At 39.9% G+C, this 23297-nt stretch overlaps 1 protein-coding gene across 1 annotated transcript in view; it reads right to left on the bottom strand.

Moving 5' to 3' along the window:
- Nucleotides 1–23297, bottom strand: part of tdp1 (tyrosyl-DNA phosphodiesterase 1) — a 28440-nt gene that overhangs the window by 2466 nt on the left and 2677 nt on the right. Inside the window, exons 6-15 of the mRNA XM_066694166.1 lie at nt 22767–22801; nt 20378–20470; nt 17680–17850; nt 17467–17545; nt 17144–17329; nt 15638–15686; nt 15342–15408; nt 13662–13769; nt 7660–7762; nt 3311–3419 (exon numbers count right to left, since the gene is read on the bottom strand). Of these exons, the coding sequence (XP_066550263.1) occupies nt 3311–3419; nt 7660–7762; nt 13662–13769; nt 15342–15408; nt 15638–15686; nt 17144–17329; nt 17467–17545; nt 17680–17850; nt 20378–20470; nt 22767–22801 (1000 nt within the window). The remainder of the gene's footprint in view (nt 1–3310; nt 3420–7659; nt 7763–13661; nt 13770–15341; nt 15409–15637; nt 15687–17143; nt 17330–17466; nt 17546–17679; nt 17851–20377; nt 20471–22766; nt 22802–23297) is intronic.

Raw genomic sequence — 23297 nt, 5'->3', positions numbered from 1 at the left:
TGCGTCTCTCCGATTATTCCTTTAGTCTCTCAAAAGACGCATCCTGTATTGAGCAGTTCGCATACGAGACGAAAAAAAGAAGCCCTCAACTCAGAATATAAAAACAGGGTTAATAAGGAGTCTATGAAGATTAAAAGGGATAATATATGTATTATTCTGGCAGCCTATTTTACTATTGTAATAATACTTCATTTCTACCATTATGATTATGATTAATATTTGACATGTGACTCTGATGGGCGGCCTACTTCCCTGATTAAAAACACCTCCTATATATATATAGCTCACAAATGTATTACGCCTTGAATAGATCATGAACCTAGTGAGTAGTCAAAATCAAGGCTCTGTCTTTAGTGTAACTCATTCTCAGTATTAGTTTCTTTGGAGTAAGTGCTCTGTCCGAACTATTGATAATGACAAAACGTGTGTAGCTTACAATTACCTAGACCTTTCCTTTCCACAAATTGAGCACCACTATACATCGGGCAGGTACTGTGAGTGAGAAATACAATCCGGTATATACAGTGGTGTGCAGACCTACATCCACAGAGCCTCCGTCCATTCCAGATCGCCAACAAGTACAAAACACAAAATTAATCAATGTCAGAAATTGGCTGCCTTCACTTTCAGACTGCCTTCTGTTAAGCACGTTAATTAAGAGACTTCCACTAGGATACTTCTCTCACAGGGAATTCGTTGGGTATTATGTGTGACATGAGCCCAGAGGCCTTTAATTGGTTACTTGTTCTAAGATGTCAAGACAGCCTGTGAGACAATTTAAATAACCACTTCAGAGTCAATTTAGCTGTGCCCTGTTTTACAAATAGTGAGCAGATGCCATACCGGATGACGGCAGCAGTCAGACGTCTCCTAGGTTTACGCTACTACAATAACCGTGAGTGTGTGACAGTAGTATACATACAAAAAAAACACTGGACATTTGACCTCTTTTCAACAATTTGCATCCCTTGTTAAAACTTTCTCTCATTGAGAATTTTCACTTTTTTAACCATTAAAGTTTTCTTAACATTCTAAATCTACAATTAACATATGATAATCAGATTCTGTTTTCCAAACCGCTACGTAAATGTCTGTGAGATCGTGATGATTCATGTCCAGGCGGCAGTAATGTAATTAGGCGGCTTTCATGTTTTTGGAAATCTCAATTAGAGCTTAAGTCAATTATAAATGCCTGTAACTTGACTTACATATGACTCTGCTGTGTTAAGACAAGTGTTTCAATCTCTAGTTAATTACTCCATCTAAATATAGTTTCCATGCTAACTTATTTAATATGAAGACTTATTATTATATAGATGATAACAACAGCGCTGACTACAAGGCTGAGCCATTAGGGTGTTTTATAAAAAATGTGAAAGAATATAACTAAGGAATCCCTAAATAATGTAAAGAATACTTGCATGTATACATTTGTGTAATATGTAAAACTAATATTTCAGCAAAAACAACCAACAAAATACAAGTGAGAGATTACAAAATATATAATATAGAATGGGTTAAAGATACCAGGTAGACCACGATAACTACCTGTTCCTATCTCAGGTGACATGAGAAACCTTCTCATCATCACACACATCCAAGCAGACCTGGCAGTAACTGCATCGCTGGTGTTTCTAAACGCAGGGCCCCGATTTGTCATTTCCACTGTCTCTTGGAGAGCAGGATGTATAATTAAGTAATTAAGGACTTCTGTTATTTTTGCCGACTGCCGATTAAATCCCAAGGGACATCTTTAAGAGGAAGGGCCTCCACCACACGGTATCTCCTTCAGGATCACAAAAGCCACCAACCACGCGGATATCAATACAAACAGAGCAGAATTGAAATAAACAGAAAGGGGATATGAATACTCCAGTGATTTTAGAGGATTAAAATCACGCAGAGCTCCTTGGCTGCACTGAATGTTGTGTAGGGCCCATATTTGTGCCTCAGAGTACATCTTTATCAATGACTCAGCAGAACAGCGCAGACCGAGCTACCATATCCTCACGTATTCTTCCTAGTTTTAATTGAGAGCTCCAGCAGTACTCCTTTCACCTCAGCTTTATGTAAACAGTAGGTTTTAATGATCTACCCTGCAATAGTTGGCGGCTCAGCACCAGGTATACCATGAACCCTGTCTTTAAAGAGCCCGGGTAAGTGCTGCCATAGAAACAAGACATGGCCTCTGCACATTTAATCCGCTCGCTCTGATTTCTCATTCACTCTGTGCGTTCAGCTATTACAGTGGAATAGGCAGTGCACACATTAAGTAACACACGTATGCCTAAACTGGGAGATACTGTCAGGTCATGCAAGTGAGCTATGATATGAAAACAAATGATGAAGGTAAAACTGCTTGTGGAAGTTTTTTTTTTCCTCACCACAAATGTATACTAGTTTACTACTAAAAACATTAAAATTGATTTGAGCTCATTTCGTTTCTTTGATGTTTCTTGTTGTCTTGCAGCTCTGTTTGTATGTTTTCCAGTCACCTGAGTGATACGAGAACAGGGCCAGCAGGCGACACTGCCTGGTTTAAAAGCAACAAATGCAAGAATGTACTGTCGCTAAGGCTGGCAGTTTTATTACATGTCGTTTGAATAAATTACACCTCATTTACACGATCTCCACAACATTTTTGGCGTCTTTTGGCTTAAGCAACCATTTATTTTCTTGCTCTAGTACATGTTACTGGACATTTACGACTCTTAAACATGTGCAAACTCTCAGTACACAAGTCTCTTAAAGACATTACCATATTTAGATGTATAAGTGTGCTAGCTGAGCTGAATGGGTTCACAAATCCTCTATCAGATCTCTTCACAGAAAAGCAGAAGCGCCATCCATTTTTATTTGTAAAGGTTCTGCAAATAGGTTTGAGATTCACCCTGTCAGGAAAAATTATTGAGGTCAAGTGTCTCACGGAGAAAAACAGGCAGCTTAATTAACTACAGTCCTTCAAAAGCATTTTCAAATGCTCATAATACAGTTTTTATTGTATTGTGTTCATTGTGAATCCTAAGAGCCAGATAGTGTAGTCACTGTTGGGCAAATATGTTTCAATCTTAATATATTGAAGTCGTAAAAGGTCTTGCATGCTACTTAGCACTTTGTAATTTGCCTCTGAATCTTTAAGCAGCATGCGATTCTATATAATACTAGAAAATAGATTTAATATATCCTTTTCACAATGTTTTCATGTATTCAGTAAGTCCTGTGAGACGGCCACTTGAGATGGAGAACAGTCAGTTACTCTAGCTCTCTTTGGTACAGCGGGGGGGGGTTGTGATGGTGAAACGATGCTTACCTTTGACAGTGTAGCGTGCCGGTGGCAGGTCAAACGGCACAGTGAAGGACGAGGTGGGGCTCTTACTGCCCGAGAACGGATTCTCCTGCACAGGGAATGTGGCCATATTCTTAAAAAAAACGGAAAAAGGACAAAATTGAGAACATCTTCATTGTATTGAACCTCACAGCAAGGCTCCAAATGCATGCATCTGTGATATAAAGAGACCCCCCATTGTTTCTTTTGCTGGTCATGTACAAACATCCCAGTGGGCAATTTCAACCATGCTGCTTCTGTCATCAGCGCTAGTGGATCCTACTGGTCACCTAAATTAAACCAAGATTGACAACAGTACCTGTCATCAGGGTTAACCTGTCCTTTTTCCTCAGTGCAAAAACACAACAATCACCTCTTCAAAATTTAGTGAAACGTGAATTTGTGTACACAAATCCATAGTGAAACCTATGTGTCTGTATAATCCAGGCCCTTTACCCCACTGGCTTTCATTAAAGTCTATTCAGCTCCATTCATGTCTCTACTAGGAAGCTAATCTACATCACATGATATTTGGAAACTAGAGATGATAAACCCCCACCTATTTCCTCTCCATCCACGGCACTTAACAGCCGACCCAGGGGTTTTATTGGCCGTGTTCTGCCAAGGTAAACAAACTGGTGCATATGACAATACAGTCAAGTCATATCAGCACCTATTCTAAGGATAAAGGGATTATAAGAACAATGTATATAAAGGATATGAAGAAATAAAGGTGAAAACCACAATTACGCTATTAATTCACAAACGAGTTTTCATGTAGGTTCTGTTTTCGCAAATACAATTACATTGTGCAAGTAAACCCAAGTCCATTGTATTTCTGATTATGTTTTCCGTTTATTCTGTCTCCGAAGGAATTAAATCATTTTATTTCCCGCTCATAAATCCTTTCCTCATTGACAGTAGAAAGTTGTGTACTCGTATGCGGTGTGGTATTTTATTTACTTATTTTAAAGTGAGAGGACATTTATAGCAATTTCATACTTACACACGTCAGGGCAGGATCATGTGCAGAGAAACAGGCCGCAAAGCAAGGCACAGCATTTTGATGCATTTATATTTAATGATGTGAACACCTCCACGCAAGAAATCCAATCAAAGAGAAATTGCCTTCAGCGGGCCAGGGACAAACATAATTCCTTGACCTCGAGGTGAAAGGCTTTATTCTCCCTGGCTGAATTACTAAGCCAGACCCAGTCCCGACTGTGTCTACAGTATTTCCAAATAGACTCAGTTAGTAAGAAAATAGAGCTCTGATTGATTTATAATATACTCACAGCTCTGACTACTGAGGTACTAGAAATGGACTGTAGCTTTGCGGTAGCATTAAACTAGTTTACAAAAATAAAATCTCAAAACAAAGGTATCCTATCCCTGGGATGTTTTTATTGTATCTGGAAGCGATGCCAAATCTGTAATGCAACCAATTTTAGTTAACCTAGATGCATGCAGATTAGTCCAGCACCTGTATTGATCTCCACTATAAAACCTGTAAAATGTAACCACAATAGAAAACGGAAAAAGCTGGAGAGACCGATGTGATTTTTACTAAGCAGGTCAGTTACAAATTGACTATTATCTGAAGAGCCGGCACATTTTCTAAATTACGTGTCGATGTAACCTCAGTAGTTCTATCCATTTTCCCTCTCACGTGTGGCCTTTTGCAGGGAAGGTACGCTACAAAATGAGTGTCTTTAGTCCTCACTAAATGGTACTAAAATGTTGAAAAAGGAGAACATTTAAGCTGACATTTTTTGAGGTTTTAATGACGTGAAACTGCACGCTTTAAGTGCTAGAACAGTTAGGAATCCTAAGTAGTTGTTAACATTTTTAGAGGCATCCTGGTGACGGGTAAGAATAAAAAAAAAAAGCACAGACTGTCTGGCTCTTATAGGATGAACTGCTTTGTTAATAGTCGGAAGAAAGCTGGGTAACTGCTCCTACCACGATGAAATTAAGCTAACCTGGACGCTCACAGTGCTGTTTGTTATAGTCTAAAATTGTCTATAAGCGAGAGAAAGCTTAGTCACTTCCTGCTACAGTTCCACAACGAATTTGAAAATGTATTACTTCTAATAAACTGGAGACCTGAGACCTGTCATCTCTGCGCTAACGGGAAACGTCCAGAATATAATTACAGGTCATATCTCATTTGAGCTCAGACAGCGTGTACAATCTTCATAATATACCAAATAAGTATAATCTGGTATTTTGCCCTGTGCTGGATTTGGGGAGAAATAAATTCAGAATAACCATTTCAATTGAAAGGCTGTTGCAAATGATCAAGGCCGCAGTTTTAGTTTGCCATTGCTTTTTTTGAATGAGAATAACAATTTAAGTTGCAAAGGAATATCTTGACTTGTTTTGACTCCTGCTGCGTTTCCTTCGATTGATCAGGGAAGAGGACGTGTTATCATATCTGCAAGAAAAGTGTACTACAACAACTTTAAAGAAGAAAGATTTTCAATAACACTCAGCAGAAAGAAAATAGCCGTTGAGAAAGATATATGTATCTAGACACCACCACTCTAAATAAAAGGAGACTTCCATCAGCCACTACAACACATACATATATATATATATTATATAGATCTATATATCGCTGTACACACACATAAATATAACAAATCCAATAATAAAATAATTTGTAGGATTTTTACATTTGCACATGGTGATGTATTTGACCTTTTGTGTGTGTGTGTGTGCCCGCTTAAAAATCACTCGAGCCGCATACAAAACAGTCCTTCAGCATTGTGGGCAACTGAGGACTCGAGTTCCCTTCTCCTTCAGAAAATAACTTGCTCTCGAGTGTATGGGTAACAGAAATGGTATTTGTAGTACCCAGACTTTTGATATTAGAGTGCAGGTTATACCGAAGTGAATGGGCCATCATCAAAATGATTCCGGCAAGAAAAGTAGGAGGAGAGGAACGTGAGGCTCTCAAAATGGATATGATTGCCCACGCGAAGGTGGTATTGATCGTCAGCACGTTTTGGGTGGTAGGTGGCAATAAAACTAGAAATAACTCGAATTAAACAGGCAGAGGAGATAATCTTCACATTGGAGACGGATTTTAGAAATGAAAAAAAGGCTTGACATTAACAAGTGAAAATTGGCAAGAGAGCAGGAGTGCAGAAACAGATCAATGGAGTCTAGCTATTGTTATAGTGCTCACCAAACACTAAACAATAAGGAGAGCAGTGAGGATAAATAATTGAATATTGTACGCACAAAGGAGCATGGCTGTGAAGTCCCCTGTGGTCCATCAACCAGAGAATAAGACCTATCTGGAAGTGCTGGGCTACAATTGGTTTCATTGTCTAGGCTAACTATCCTTTTTAAATCAAATTTTAACTGGAGCCTTTTGAAAATCTATTATATAAGTGGAGTGGGGGTCCATGGGTAATACTTGAGGATCTGGTTGTTAAAAATCCCTGGGTAGCCGACTGGCCTCCGAATGTCTCTACTTATACTGGCTTAACTCGTCTCACTATAACACCATACCACTGACCGAGCTGCCAACAGCGAGGACACACTGGCAGCCAGCAGGGCTCAGGAGTTTGGCAACTGGCACTGATCAGGTGAGAAGATTTGATTAGGGAATAATATCTGGAGGACTAAAAAGAGAACTGGATTCTTTACACATGATTTTCCCTGTGGACAAACTGCGCATTTCATTAATTTTGTAGTGGAATGTGCCAGTGCACAGTTTACCCACATGGAGTACTGTTATGTCTGCAGAGTGAGAGAAACATATCAATAAATAAAATCAGGAGAGAAATTCTGCTCATGTAAAACTAAAACACAGAATATGAACGTATATTGAGCGCGCCAAGTGCGTTACAGTATCGTCCAACAATGAAGGCATAATTAAGCCGAGGACTGGGCGATGTGTGTAGTACCATGAAAAGAATATGGAGATCGCATTTGCTTTTCTTATGGAGAAACCTGACAGGATCATTTTCAGTGCTTGCGTTCCCTTCTGTTCAGGGGGTGAAAGGCATATGAAGCTGTTGCTTAGCAACTTTTGAAGTAATTCAAAAACCAACCCTACCAACAAGGACAAATTACCCTGTGATTATATAGTGTGGCATAAAAGCTGTGGCGAATTATTTTCTTTTTCCATAGTAGTGAACAACGGCCCACAGTTTCCGTGTGAGCGATGACACATCTGGCCATACAAGTCACACAGAATACATATCTACAACCGCGGCAGGCGCCGGACGGCAGCAGGTGAGAAAAGAAAACAAAAACAAGCCGCATTCTTGGGGAATAAAGCTGGCAGGATCGAGGTCCACCTGGGAGGGAATACTTACGAACGCCGAGGGCAGGAAGAGTACGCCGAGTTCATAAGAGCGAATCATCAGCTGGGTGTTATTTTTCTCCATCGCACCCCAGGCAGCCTTGGACAAATTGGCACTGGAAAAAACGAGCAGTATTTTCATTAGATACCAGTCACAAATGACTCAAATAAAGCTGCTTTCACAGGCACTATTGAAATTGGAAGAAAGGTAGTTTATATAAGGTGGCATTGATCACTTAATTCATAGCTCATTCAGAACAGGTGGATGAATAAGGGGAATGTCTCAGCGCTAGGCTTGAAGGAAACTCTCGTCTTCGAGGGCGTTGCTCGTTCACAGCCGTCGGGAGGTCAGTAGAGTTGCTGTGTCACAGGAGGCCACTCTTACTGTAAAAGGAAGGATCCCTGCAGAATTGACTAAGCTTGTCTTGGCATCGAGACAGCCACTCGGAGAGAACTCCCTGTAATTGACTAATTGTGATTCAGTTACATACAAATTCTAACAACAAATCGAATAAAAAAAGATTCTGCTGGAAATAAGTTTGAAAGAAGTTATGATGATAAATTCCACATAAGAATGTTTCTAGTATCTGGTGGGGGGAGGTGAAAAAAATGCAATGACATGACTACTCTTTTTATCCCCCCTTTGCAAAAGACATGCATATATCCCCCCCGACTCCCCACTGTGCACTTCTGCCCACGGAAGAGGTTTCCAGCACAGAAATGAATACTGCATTCTGTTTCATCCCAGCATGCCTCTGCCAGCCCCAGTGACAAGATTTTGCTTTTGGAGCTGCGATCCCACCTTCCCAAAGAGGCACGAGCACACATCCTCACTACTGAATCCAATACACCAAAATATATACCGACCGAAATACTTAATTCTTTCTAAACGTGTTTCACCAGTAACAAGGATGAATTACGCTGAATTCAGTTCTTGTTCAAAGGAAGTGTGCGAATACAAAATAATTAATCTTAATTGCCGTTTGTAGTATAGTCTGTAACTAGCTTACAATGAGTTTCGTATTTTAGGGGTGCTACAATTCATGATTGAAGTTAAAGATCAACATACGGGCATACACTGATCAGCCATAACATTATGACCACCTGCCTAATATTGTGTAGGTCCCCCTTTTGCCACCAAAACAGCCCTGACCCGTCGAGGCATGGACTCCACTAGACCTCTGAAGGTGTGCTGTGGTATCTGGCACCAAGACGTTAGCAGCAGATCCTTTAAGTCCTGTAAGTTGCGAGGTGGGGCCTCCATGGATCAGACTTGTTTGTCCAGCACATCCCACAGATGCTCGATTGGATTGAGATCTGGGGAATTTGGAGGCCAAGTCAACACCTTGAACTCGTGATTCATCAGACCAGGCCACCTTCTTCCATTGCTTCGTGGTCCAGTTCTGATGCTCACGTGCCCATTGTAGGCGCTTTTGGCAGTGGACAGGGGTCAGCATGGGCACCCTGACTGGTCTACGCAACCCCATATGCAACAAACTGCAATGCACTGTGTGTTCTGACACCTTTCTATCAGAACCAGCTTTAACTTTTTCAGCAATTTGAGCTACAGTAGCTCGTCTGTTGGATTGGACCACACGGGCCAGAAGATGACTCCTTTTGGTTGCCGGGCATCTACATGAGGTCAATGAGGTGCCCCAAACTTTATCACACACTTCTCCTATGTCGTCTGTTCTCTCTATGGCCTTGGATGAAAATGTGTTTCTAAAAATCAGCTACACAGAACTACTGCACCTGGCCTCTCCAGGACAAAAAACAAAGCTGAAATTCACACTTGGGTTACACAATCAAGCTGCAACAATGGTGTGAATAGAATATATTTGGCATCTAAACAGGGCACCAGTTTAATAATTAAAAAAACAACCAAAAAACATACAAATCTTTGGCAGGTTATGAATGCGGTGACGACACGGCAGCTTTCCTTAATGGAAGCGAGCGGTGCTTTGGTTAGTTAAAAAGCTGTGGGACTCCTCAAAAACCAGTCCCAGCAGCAGGTCGGCTGAGCAAAGAGGCTGGTAATGGGGACCGATAACGGGCATTTATTTATGATCTCCAATTCAGCAGTGACTGGAGTCAGACTGGCCTGTAAAGGTAGCCGATGGGAACCTGCAGGCGTACTTAGTGCATGACCTTTGACCCTGACTGCACTTCTGTGCCGACATTATTTGGCACTGTTGACGTGTTTGAGGAAGCTGAGTGACTAAACAAAGTGAAGGGAATACAAATTTGCTAGGAAGCCTTTACAGATGGGATTAAGTGTAGGTGGTCATATCAATCAGATACTGCTATTTCATTGTTTAATATTTTTATTTTTTCTTCTTACACCGATTATAAATTAATTTGAGTACATATATTCATGTATATGGATCTAATATATGCCAGACCAATGCACACAACTGAAGTCACTCAAGCACAACAAAATAATTCCAGATAACACGCAAACACAAAGGGTTGTACTTGTACCATCTTGGGAGGTCAAGGTTGAAACAGAAAACAAAATAAAAGTAAATAAATACATAATTTATATATATTGTTTTAAAACAAAGGTTTTCATCGGTTATGACGTGTACAATCTTCCCAAGTTCGACGCTGAAACTACAAAGAGGAACGAAACTTTAAAACGGAAAAACCATTGAAGATTCAAAAACAAGAGGAAAATTTAGACTTTCTTGGAAACTTTCATCTTGAGATGAGAACAGAAGAATTCTTTTGATTGCTTCGTGTTCTGAGATGGTAGAATATTATTCCTAGACAGAGCTGAAATAATTACGTCTCGTTACAGGTTTTTTATTCTACCCCCCCACCTCAAGTCTGCGTTTCTAAGCAACGGCTGTGGTCAAGGACTTCGAAATGGTTTGACTTGTCATGTGATCCCGAAGGCTGAACACCCCTCTGATTTACATAATGTTGTGAAGTAGGGAGCATCTCGCTTCTCATGTACGGTTTTGTGTCTTCTGCTCTGGCTGTCAGGAAATTAACAGCATGCCAGTCGCGATAACATGCATAAATATGTCAACAAGGCAAGCGTTACACTTTTGACAATGGGAGGTTAATAAAAGGAAATGTAGTGTTCTAGAAATGAGAAACTTTCAGGATGTGTAATGCACCATGCACTCAAGTAATTCATGCACCAAGTGCGTGTGTGTGTGCGCTCAGTATGTGTACAAACATTCTAGCAGTCATATACCATGCCTGTCATACAAAAAACAAGTCAAAAGGCATCATCAGAGAAATACACTATGTGCCGATGTATACAAATTCACAAGATGCATTATTCCGTCCCGTCCCCCACATCAAATCAGTTATATAGTTCCCTTGTACGTTTTCGAAATGACAGCTTACCGTGAACAGCAAACCCTCATTCATGTTTCATTTTTCAGTTCAGCAATCAATCCACCTTTTTCATTAAGTCTAGAGAAAATCTGATACAAGGTCAAAAACTATATGTGGCGACTGTAGCCCTGACCTGTTCAGTGACCTGTAATGATGGTTGCGTTCTCACTGAAAGGCCGAAGCAACGCTCAGGTCTGAGGCTGAAACCATCCAGGTCTGTTTATAGTGGACGCAGGAAAGTGCTTGGAGTATAAGTGTACCAAACTAACCAAAAAATTATATAATAACACAACCAAAGTTCACCAAAGAACTTCACAACATAAATCCCATCAGTTATTTTCTAATATTATTGTCTTGCATGAATTTCCTTTCACTCTCATATTTCCACTGTTGTTTTCCTGTTCTTGTATTAGTGCCACCAGAATTAATCTGTAATCACTTAAAACCAAAATAACAGAGACAGATATGTGTGCATTCGATTTAATTTAATATTAAAGTTGTAATTCAAATGTATTTTTCCAGTAAAAGTATCATCACACACGCATTTGTTGTGTTGATCATTGCAAAGATTACTCACAAGATAGAAAACTACTGTATATTGGACTGTGAGGAACAAACTAATATTCCCCCCCAAGATAAATAAAAACTACTTTGTGTAGTGCAGTCATGTTTTTAAACCACGTGAATCATCTTAAATCATATCTGCATCGCAAATTAAGGGCTTATCGGGGAAGCTTATTTTCCCTCTCTCTCTCCTTGGATCTTGACACTGAATATCGCACTTCAAGAGAGAGCCGCCAAGCCAACGCCAGTGCATTTACATACTGTCTGAGGCTGTTTTAAGAGCCCAAGGATCTTATGGAAAATACATTATTGTTATTTACGTACTGTGGGCTTTCTGCCACGCTTCAAAACGGGAAGAGATCCCACAGGGAGAAACCCATACAGAGGCTCCATCAAAAACAGCCGAGAGTTCAACAAACAAAATCCGATCAAACACTGCCAGATCTGTGTTGATATATATATATATATATATATATATATATATATATATATATATATATATTTATTGTCTGAGCTCCCTGCATTACATTAACTGCCAGAATATGAATGGCAATCTTTTGATACAGTGAAATTGAATTAAAATAGAAAACTGTAATGTTTTTAATTTTTTTTATTGTATTTTTCAAATTAGTTCTCTGGGAAAGGCAAGAGGGAACACTTTATTTCCAGTTTGAACATATAAAGACATGGCAAGTTTAATTACAATCCCAAACTGGGAGGTCAGCTGTCTATCTCTGAACAGGCCAAGTACATTTTCCTAAAAGATACTGGCTTATTCTGTAATGCTGTATTTAACTGGAGATAGCAATCACTTCTTGAGGGAATGCTAAGTAAACCATAGTAACTTTGAGACTGGGAACTTATTAAAACTGAAGCTAGACCTACTGAATTAATTCTGTGCGGCACAGTGTTCTACATACACATAAAGTACCGAAAATAAATCTGAAACATGGTGCAAGTGAATACGAAAGTCTAGCATCAGCCATCTTAAGGTACTTTCCAAAACAAATAATAAAAAAAAGGAACACAGATAAATGGAAGGTGAAAGAAAGACATGTCTGGCACTCTGAGGTGGATCTGAGATCACTGCATGCTCTTGAAACAGGCGACTGTTTATAAAATAAAAACCCTACATGAAATTTTGAGATACGCCGGTCAAGTGCAACATCAAAGTGGGTTCCTTGGCTGCGACTGGATATTGATAAAAGCCATGAACTGCTCAGAACATGGGGATCAAAGGGATATAAAATCGATGTGTTCAGCGCACTGAGGACAGCCGCACACATATATGTATAATAACTCAGGAGAAATCATTAGTTTATCAAATGGGCTGATTTGCCTGAGTGTGTTTTCAAGCATGCCGAAGAAACGAACAGTGAGACTCAATCAAGACTCCTGGGAAGGGAGACTCATTTAGAAACGACCCCCTCTTTGAATTGAATACAGAACAGGCTTAACCGTCTCCTTGCTTGATAATAATGAAGGAATATACAGGTTGTTCTTTTCTAAACATCAGCGAGACATTTAACCTATGCGTGTCTGTGTGGCATTGTTTGCAAAGGATTGGTTTTACAATTAAGTAATTTCTCTGAAGAGACTGATCTCATTTCTGATGGAAAGGGACTTTCTCACTTGAGTAAAAAGACTCTGAATCCTGTGGTTCCTCACTGGATCGTCACCCCTGAGCATTTTGCAACCTTAGATGATTGCTACTTCCTCTCTGAGTGACAAGACTAGCATTGCAATAACCAAAACCTAAAGCACAAAACGAAACACTGAGGAAAAACAACGCACAGCTTGAGTCTCGTGCCTTTTCAGATTGGAGACAAACTCAATTTGTTCCTTGTAATGGAATGCACTTTCCACAACAGCCGTCTCTGTTGGCTTTTATTATTTAATTTATTTATTTCTTAGCAGACGCATCTTACTCAGGGTGAAGAAACATTTTCAAAACTTATTGTGTAGTGTACTGAGTGTATTGACTGTACTTTGCAATGTTTTGAAAATGTTTCACAATAAGCTCATATCCAGGTACAACAAGCTAACAAGGGCAGACTACTAGTAGTAGGAAGAGGAGCAGGAGAAGTTACAACTGTTTACCTTGTGACAAGAAACCAGGCAAGCTCTGTGAAGTCTGGCGATGCCCTCATGTAGGTCTTTATGTGCGGCATGGCGTGGCTTCTGCCAGTCCCTTCTGCCGACCACTTACTTGAAAACAGATCAAAGACAGCAAAAATTCATTTCACACTTTAAATTTAAAATAAATCATAAAACAACTCTAAAATAAACTCATGATTAAGTTACACTGATCAGCCATAACATTATGACCACCTGCCTAATATTGTGTAGGTCCCCCTTTTGCCACCAAAACAGCCCTGACCCGTCGAGGCATGGACTCCACTAGACCTCTGAAGGTGTGCTGTGGTATCTGGCACCAAGACGTCAGCAGCAGATCCTTTAAGTCCTGTAAGTTGCGAGGTGGGGCCTCCATGGATCGGACTTGTTTGTCCAGCACATCCCACAGATGCTCGATTGGATTGAGATCTGGGGAATTTGGAGGCCAAGTCAACACCTTGAACTCGTGATTCATCAGACCAGGCCACCTTCTTCCATTGCTCCGTGGTCCAGTTCTGATGTTCACGTGCACATTGTAGGCGCTTTCGGCAGTGGACAGTGGGCACCCTGACTGGTCTGCGGCTACGCAGCCCCATACGCAACAAACTGCGATGCACTGTGTGTTCTGACACCTTTCTATCAGAACCAGCATGAACTTTTTCAGCAATTTGAGCTACAGTAGCTCGTCTGTTGGATCGGACCACACGGGCCAGCCTTTGCTCCCCACGTGCATCAGTGAGCCTTGGCCGCCCATGACCCTGTCGCCGGTTCACCGCTTTTCCTTCCTTGGACCACTTTTGATAGGTACTGTCCACTGCAGACTGGGAACACCCCACAAGAGCTGCAGTTTTGGAGATGCTCTGACCCAGTCGTCTAGCCATCACAATTTGGCCCTTGTCAAAGTCGCTCAGATCCTTACGCTTGCCCATTTTTCCTGCTTCTAACACATCAACTTTGAAGACAAAATGTTCACTTGCTGCCTAATATATCCCACCCAAGGTGCCATGATAATGAGATTATCAGTGTTATTCACTTCACCTGTCAGTGGTCATAATGTTATGGCTGATCGGTGTATATTTACCAATAAACACATTTTCAGAACTATATGACAGATATATTACAATTAAAATATATACTTTTCTCCATGCAAAACGAAAAAAATCAGTTTCCGCTCAGTTTTGTTTTATATTGCAGGCGTAGTGCTACTCGGATGACACAAAGAATCAGTGCGCCGCACTTGCGTTGCAGGTTAACAGGTTCAGATGCCCCACACTAATCAGAGCATATCTGTAATCAGAACCTGGATATGCAATATCTGCATGTGACGCGCTCAATTACAGATCCTGTTTTTCCAGGGGGAGCATTAATGTAATTTAAATCTGCCCTGCAGAGAGAGCACTTATATGATTATCCCGCTCTTGTGTAGACAAAGGACTTGTGGATTCTTCTTCTGCGTAACTGATCTATATTTATAACAGACACGATTCAAGCAAACTTCTTTACTTCCAAAAAGGTCTGTCAATTGATTGTATTCTTCTAATACAACACATGTTTTCCAGCAGATGTTTAGGAGCTGTGGTTAACTATTTGGAACTAGGAACTTCAAATAGCTGGGTTTAAAAAATAAAAGTATAAATACAATATATATGGTAAAGTACTACTTACTGAAAGTACGAATGCAGCCACAGTTGCTTCTGTGCCGTCTGTATGCTGTAGGGCAGCGACGCGCCCGCTGTTAAATAATTGAACATGTAACACTGAAAACCGATTGAACCATCTTCCTTCTGACACAAAAAATAGCTATTTTATTAGGGATGCCTTTAAAATATCGGTTTAATAATTTTACCGCATATGAAACACATTTGTATATACAGGCATGTTTATTTTTTTATTCTGTTTTAAATGTACAACAAAAATCAATTGTTTCACCATATGATGTTATTTATATCCAAAGTATTTACCTGGATAACCTTCCAAGCTTGTCCTCACATTATCCACTGTGGGATACACCTACACACAGAGGAAGACAAAGGAACAGACTCATTTTCTCTCAATAAAGGGCACCGTTGGCGCCTCACAACATGTGATCATTACTCATTTCAACTCTAATTTAGGGCCTGAAATGTGTTCACGTCCACAGAAATATGAAATCGAAAATTAAATGAATCATTATATTTCAAAACGCAGCCGCTTTGGCTCTGATATTTACAGAAGGCTCCGGGGAGCAGAAACAAAAACAACAAAACTTCACAGCAGAGAATATGAATGCAATTAGATCATGTTTACTCTCTCTCATTAATCTGTACTCCAAACCTTATCATTATTTTCAAGTATCAGTCTGTGCAAGGGCAGTGATATGATTTTTTTTTTTTAAGCCCATCTCATGAATTGATGCCATATTCAGAAATTCTGAAAGGAAGGAATACGTCCTTAGTGACATGGATGGAAAACTGTACGGTGCGAATCAGTATCTATCAAAGGGCATGCGATATTTCTGTCTGACCAAGTTTAAACATGTTTCCCTGTCGTGTGTCTGTCTGAGAGGACCCTGTCAGTGTTTCACATGATCTTCTAGAGGAGAAGATTTAATAGGTTACATCATTTGAAGCAGTGGTTCTCAAACCTGTCCTGGAGCACCACCTGCCATGATGTTTTTTGTTAATTGAACCCTTAATTTAAGTAATTTTGACTCTTTAAATTGTGTAACTGATAAAAAGTTGTCTCCTTACTAATTCCCTTATACAATATTTTACTTAAAAACTCTAATTTTAAAATAATTAAAAGGCTCTGATTTAGGAAATTATTATATCAATTAAGGGTTCAATTAAGTAATTGAGTGCTGTTTGGAACAAAAACCAGCAGGGTAGGTGGTACTCCAGGACAGGTTTGAGAACCACTGCTTTAAAGCACAGTACAAACTTCTCCTTCCACCAAAATCCAAAATGCTGATGCAGTCAATAGAATCCAAACAGATCCAAATATCTTTTTTTTTTTTTTTCTGTGGGAAATGGTGCTCCTTTAATCGAGTGTCAGATAAAAAGGGAAATACAGGTCCTCCCCCAGGGGTTATCATTCACCAGGGTCTAAAAGGGAACTATCTGCCTCAACAAATCTAAAACCCATGAGCTAAAGTAGTTTTCACAGCAACATCTACCGAGGTCTGAAACTTTACAGCAGCAGACAAACAAAGTCCCACTCACAAAGCCATGACTACAGCAAAGATCAAAAGTGATCTAAAGAACTGACAGCTAGAACAAATGAAATGCTATTGTTGTCTAGGTCTCTGTGGACAAGTGTTATAAATAATCAGCCAAAACGAGTCACAGCTCTGCACTAAGTTAACAAAAATAAAGTGTACATTTTATTTCCCCCCACGGATTCACAAAACAATATTGTATTCATGTAACATGAATTAATAACAAAAAGGTACGCAGAAAGCAATGGTTAATGTCAATGTTGTTACTCACTAGGTGCATTGGGACCTCTGGGCTCTGGAGGGTCTTAGCCCTGCTGTCCGGTGCGGTCAGGGTGCGCTGGAACTCAGCAGCCAGCCATTTGGTTTTATCAATCCCCAGGGAGCCAATGCTGGAGAACTGACCAATGACAGGCCAGGATTCATGTTTCGGAGTTGGCTGCATGTTTTCACTTAACAACTTTCAGGACAAAAAAATATCATTAGATCAAGTCAACTGTTTTCATTGTGTTTGATAATGTTTAATTTCCTCCGGCTAATAAATCACTTTACACAACAAAAACAACAGAAATCTCTGACTATTTCTTCTCCTTTTACCTTCCTCAACTTCATGTGCCCCCACTTGTCCAGGTCTCCCCCAAGGAAGCGTCCTGGCGTCGAACCTATGAGGTGAACTCTGAAAAAAGAGGAGTTGGGGAGTTGAATACCCTGTGTTTCTCAGTTTTCTAGCTGTGTGATACACGGTCTTATCATCCACACAGGGAAGACCCAACAGCAGATTGTTAAAGGCGCTATAAATGTGAACCTCACCTTGTCTCGGACAGATCGTACCCTTTAATTCTCTCCACCCACTCATTCAGGGTGGGGGAATGGTACGCCCCAAGGTACTCCATGAGGTCGTGCTTAAAGTTTGTAGTAGACTCCCCCGCCTTCTCAGAACTGCCTTCGGGCATCTTCACATACAGAGGGCTCATCCAGATCCTGACAGGAAGAAAAATATTGATATTACCGATCAGGACTCACTTCAGCCCACAAAAAACACAGCTACGTAACGGCTTTAAATTGAAAGAGGAGAATATAAACTGTGCCTTGCTAGTTTTCTTTCACTTTACACGTTTCTCACTTCGACGGGCAGTTAGGCAAGTTTGGGAATTGTAAGTTGCTTTGCTTCGTTCTTACATTTTTTCAAAATCGCTGCAGATTTGGGAGCAGTTATTGGGAATAGCGCGCGATTGCTTAATGCATCAACACCTTTCAGCCGTTTCCCATCCAGCGAGCCCCGCTGTCTTTCACCACTTTGGTGGAGATGTGCTCATATCAAATAGCTGAACTCTTGAACTGGGAGCCATTAAAACAGAGCAGGCGGCTTCTTCCAGCTATGAAACACATCGGTTGCTAAGGAGCGTAGCAGTGGAAACGGAAAGAAAAGACTCATTCTGTGAGCGATGCCGGAAGCCTGGGGGAGATAATATTAATACTAAAAGCACAGTTCAGAGAGTAAAAAAATAAATTAATCAGATTAGGGATGCTTTTCGTTGTAGTAAGGGGAAAGTTTCTAATCACCTTAATTTCCTTGTTTATTTTTTTAATCTAATATAGGGCAACGAGGTGCACTTTATGTCCAACAATGAACTGCATGTGAGTTAGAGAAGATAAGACAACTTCCAGTTGAAAAAATAGACAAAAAAGATAAGGAAACAATGTGTTATGCAACAGGATTCAATACTCAGGTCACCGGTGTGAGAAAGTGTATCCAGATTTTCAGTGTTACCTGAGAAGGGTGTCCCTATAGACCAATATTTAAACAGGTCTGCTTCTCCCATCTTAAAATCCCCACATTTTTGTAATAAAAGGATTACAGTGACATAGAGGAGAATGCTCAACTGCAGTCTGTCAGCTAGTAATGTTTTCAACTTTTTTAACTGAGATAGAAGGACCAAGTGAGAGTGTACGCTGCTGGTTTTCATTCCAGCCGAGCTCTCAATTACTTAATTGAACCTTAATTGAAGTAACACTCTGCTTAGATTTGACTTTTTAAATTGTGTAATAAAAAAAGTTGGTCCTTTAATAAGTTCTCTCTCGGATTTAGCAAATTATTCGTTCAATTAAGGGTTCAATTAAGTAATTGAGAGCTCGGTTGGAACAAAAACCAGCAGGGTAGGGGCTCCTCCAGGGCCAGGGTTGGGTTATACAGACCACTAGTCTATATAAAAACATGGACAACCTGAGGTATTCGTCTGCATTCCTTACTCAGACCCTGAAAAGAGTTCTGTCAGCCATTTGTTCACCCAGTAACAGAATTGTATTGTTTAAAGAAGCCCTGCGATTATCATCATTTGAGCCCGTACACAAGCAATGGACTACACATGTTTAGAACGTGCGAGGGTGGTCTACAGTAATCATATACCATCCACCTCAATATTAAAACATCATACAGGGGCTTTAGTACACTGTCCTTGCGCTCTGCTCTGCACAGCTGCAGGCTTATGCGGTCTTGCTCTGTATTAGCATCCACACGGCGAAGGCCCCCTAACCAAGATCAACTAAATCCTACAGAGACTGCAAAACCTGTACAAGGATTAAATTATTTATAATTCTTTGTGAGACTTGGTAGAGCAGCAGCACAAGGCCCGATTTAATCAAAGCTTGTGGCAGTGGCATATTTTATTCAAGACACAATACTACCTGTTTTCATTTGTTTCAGGGTGTATAAAATATACATATGTAGGATTACCAAATACGAGTTTTCAGATGAACGTTTTGTTGTTTTTTTCCATTCTCGACATATGTTCTTGCATATAAAATTGTTTTAACAAGGCCGCACCGAGCGCACACACACACAACAGACACATCCGAGACCGATTGGACGACAGCTTGTGAAAAACAATCACGCAGCCGACTATATTTAGCCTGCTAAGTAAACAAATTATAAATCAGGTTTCTTTAATTTCGGCGTTCTCCTAATTCACCGTGTTGTCATGGAAACAAAACCAAAATCGTTTTAATAGCAGGTAACACAAGACAGCCGTTTCAAATATGAAGGAGACCTATTGTTGTTCGTGGAAAATGAGAAGACCAGACGCACCACTGTCAACGTGAGACGCTAAGGGTACATTCAGAAGCGATCAAGTGAGTAATAAGGTGACACCTTCTCCTATTTTTTCTCATATCAATAAGCACAACCTCAAAAAGGTAGCAGCTAATTCGTCCTTGCATTTTCTTATGTCCCACATTTTTTGTTGAGCTCTGCACATTTTCTCATTTTCCAACACACGGGGCGATTAGTTTTAAACCACAGGCTTTCACCGTTTTGTGATGATCCCATACTGAGTTCAATTTAATTGCTAATTTAACTCCCCCGCCACCCATCAAATTAGATGTTTAATGGTATCCAAATAAACACCTACATCTGGGGGTAATTATACCTTTTCACTATCATTTCATGAGTGTCACAGGACCAAAAGACATAACAAAACGTCTGACTCTGCATCAACCAATCACCGCTCACCCCTGTGTCTTTTGAAACCAATCGGCGGGGATCATATTCGATGTATGAATCACCACTCGAAGTCCTTCTTCGTAGAGCAGTAACATCATCTTCCTGCGAAAAGGACACAAAAACCCATCAACAAACAAGCATTCAGCATTTGCCCTCCATTCAGCTAGATTTACCTCAGCCACTTTATCATTGAGACCCCCTCTCCCCCTCTACTATCAATCCAGCGTCTACAAGCGACATGTTCTTTCTGAGAGACAGAGGAAAGACGGGATAAAATGATAAACACAACCCTTCAGATTGTCATCAATCCGGCTGCTGTCTTTAGACCTCGACCTCGTAGACGCATACAGTTGTGTAGTTTCACGGATTGGCAAGTTCAGGGAAAACACGTGGTAGAGTCTAGTTCCAGACTCAATCTATTTTAACGCACATGACAAGCATGTTAGAGATGTTGTGTGGAGTTTAAACCTACCTGATATATTGCAGGTAAATTAACTGACACGTGCTAGGGTCAGGTCTATTACTTACAACTCAATGTGTGAATCTTTTTCCCACCTCTCATCCTATCTCCTTTAGCTCCAGTGACCTTGACTTTCCGCATAGATTGTCAATGCCCTTGTACTTATGTACCTAAAGCCACCTGCAAATACAATGCCAGGATAAAGTAAAAACTAAAGCTGTTCATTCCCTCAGCTACACTGAAGTGGATATTTCCAGTCCTCTTGTTGAGATATTTGCTCAAAATATCTTTTCAATTAAATTAAATAGTCTGTGCCGACACCGGGAAGTTAAATGCCATCCAAGAGAAAATGGATAAGAGGTATAATTAGATCAGGTTACAGCTACATTTGATTATTTTCTATATTAAGTGCAGCAAAGAAAAGTTCACTAGGGATCACAGGGATAAAAAAAGTCTAATACTGTACTGGTTATTTTCAATCTGAGAAAGAATGAATAAAACATGCACAACATTAAACAGATGCAGGAAAGAGCAGGAATCAAACTTATAAATATGCAAGTGTGGAGTAATGGTTTTTTTTGAGAGCCACAGCACTGGTGTAGTGGCTAAAATAAAACTGCCGAACAAAACAATTTGATTATAAAAAGATAATCTCCCTCCAGTTGTACGCGGCTCTATTGGAAAACAATTCCCCCTTGAAAATGAGGCCTACCTTTAAACTAAATTACCATGAGAATCTGCATTCACTAAACACCAACCTCCCTTCCCTGTAGGTTGATTTTACCATTCATAATTTCTCAATTGACAAGTTAAATTCCTCAACGGTCCTTTCATGAGACAAATGTAGTTGACAGGTTGACCCTCAGGGCAGAGGAGTGATAATGTAAAACACGAATAAGAAGAACACAATCCAATAAAACTGAAATGTACAATAATAGTGTAAGAAGATAGAAGAGCTTCACACTGACAGTTCCTACAGCCTGTCTCTACGAATTCATCTTCATTTCATAATTATGCATATTAATTTGATGCACCCCTAGCGGCCAAACATATTAATTTACACTAATATGGATGTTGTCCAGTTCATATCTCCAGTTTCACCACTAAAGAGCTAAAAATAACTAAACAGCCAGCCTGTACAGGATAATAATTTGTCGGCAGATCACGGACAATATAGTCTGCTGTTCATTATGTATAGTGTTTGTGTCCTAATATAAATGTTTGAATTTTTAAAAAGCTTTTAATAATCATATTCCTGATCTTTTCCCTTCAATATTTGCATTTTTAAAGCACATAAAACCTACCAATGGATCCAGTGACATTATTATTAATAATTAATTCAGACCTGAATAGGGAAACAATTAAGTAAATGGAGGCTTTGTACAGCCATTTTTATAACTAAAAGCAACTGTCAACACAAGGACCACCAGCGACAGAGAAAGGACCATCTGTGTGAAGAAAACTGAATTTAAAAAGGCAGTATTCTTAGTTTAAGTGTTATCACAATGTAAAACAACCAATGCCTGACTGAAAGCACTGGCTTACCTGGAAGAATAGCAAAAATGTGGCTGAGATGCTGAGGCATTTATTGTTAGAACTGGTAACTTTGTGTTGTGTAACAGCTGATGAAACCATCTCTACTCCTGTCAGCAGCCGTGTGAAAGGATCTGTTTTAAAAGTGCACTTGCTTTTGTACAACTAAGAGCCTTGGCTAGAATAATTGCCTTTTCTGTTTCATACAATCCTCAGTGCTTGCGCATCAGTTGCATTTCAAGTTCTCTTAGTTTTCTACAACAAAGATGGTTACCAAAAGGGTTACGCACCTTGTCAATGCATTCAAAATGCCACCTCACTCTTTCAAAAGATATTTAAGGAAAGAAAATGTTACTGCTCTAACTTTAAAAGGTTCTTAAGAGTAAAGAAGTGGAAAATACTTACGTGTGATGAGTTCCAAAGGCTATGTCCAGTTTGGCCTGAAAATATTAAAAAGCTGTGTTATTGGTTTTGACACTTGGGGTTTTCATGATCAAAAGGCGACATTTGATTTCCCTACAAAGATGTTCATGTTGCATTACACTTAACTGACTCACAAAAGTCATGAACTGCATATGTTTAAAGTCAATCTAGAGTCCAAACAGGAATAATAACAAATCAATATAAAAGCACAAGAAACGTCACCATGTGTATTTCTAGCTACAGCATGTCAAATTAATTTGAATACTTGCTGTGGCCTTCAGGTGAAAGTTCTTGATACATCTTATTAGACACAAATATCTAGCAGCTTGACACTACCCCCAGGTGGACAGAGAAATGAAGCACAACTGCTATATTTTCAAATCAAATTCAAGTACTGTTAAATACATTCCCTCTTGTCCTCCTAGGGCTGGTGTCACAGACCTTGATTAGCACTAGTCTTGTACTACTCCTCCTCCTACAACATTGGATGGCCCAAGACTAGTGCTAATCTGG

This window comes from Amia ocellicauda, chromosome 21 (genome assembly GCF_036373705.1).
Source record: "Amia ocellicauda isolate fAmiCal2 chromosome 21, fAmiCal2.hap1, whole genome shotgun sequence".
NCBI classification, from domain to species: domain Eukaryota; kingdom Metazoa; phylum Chordata; class Actinopteri; order Amiiformes; family Amiidae; genus Amia; species Amia ocellicauda.
Note: the sequence above shows the minus strand (reverse complement) of the source record. Positions and strands in the feature narration are given on the sequence as shown.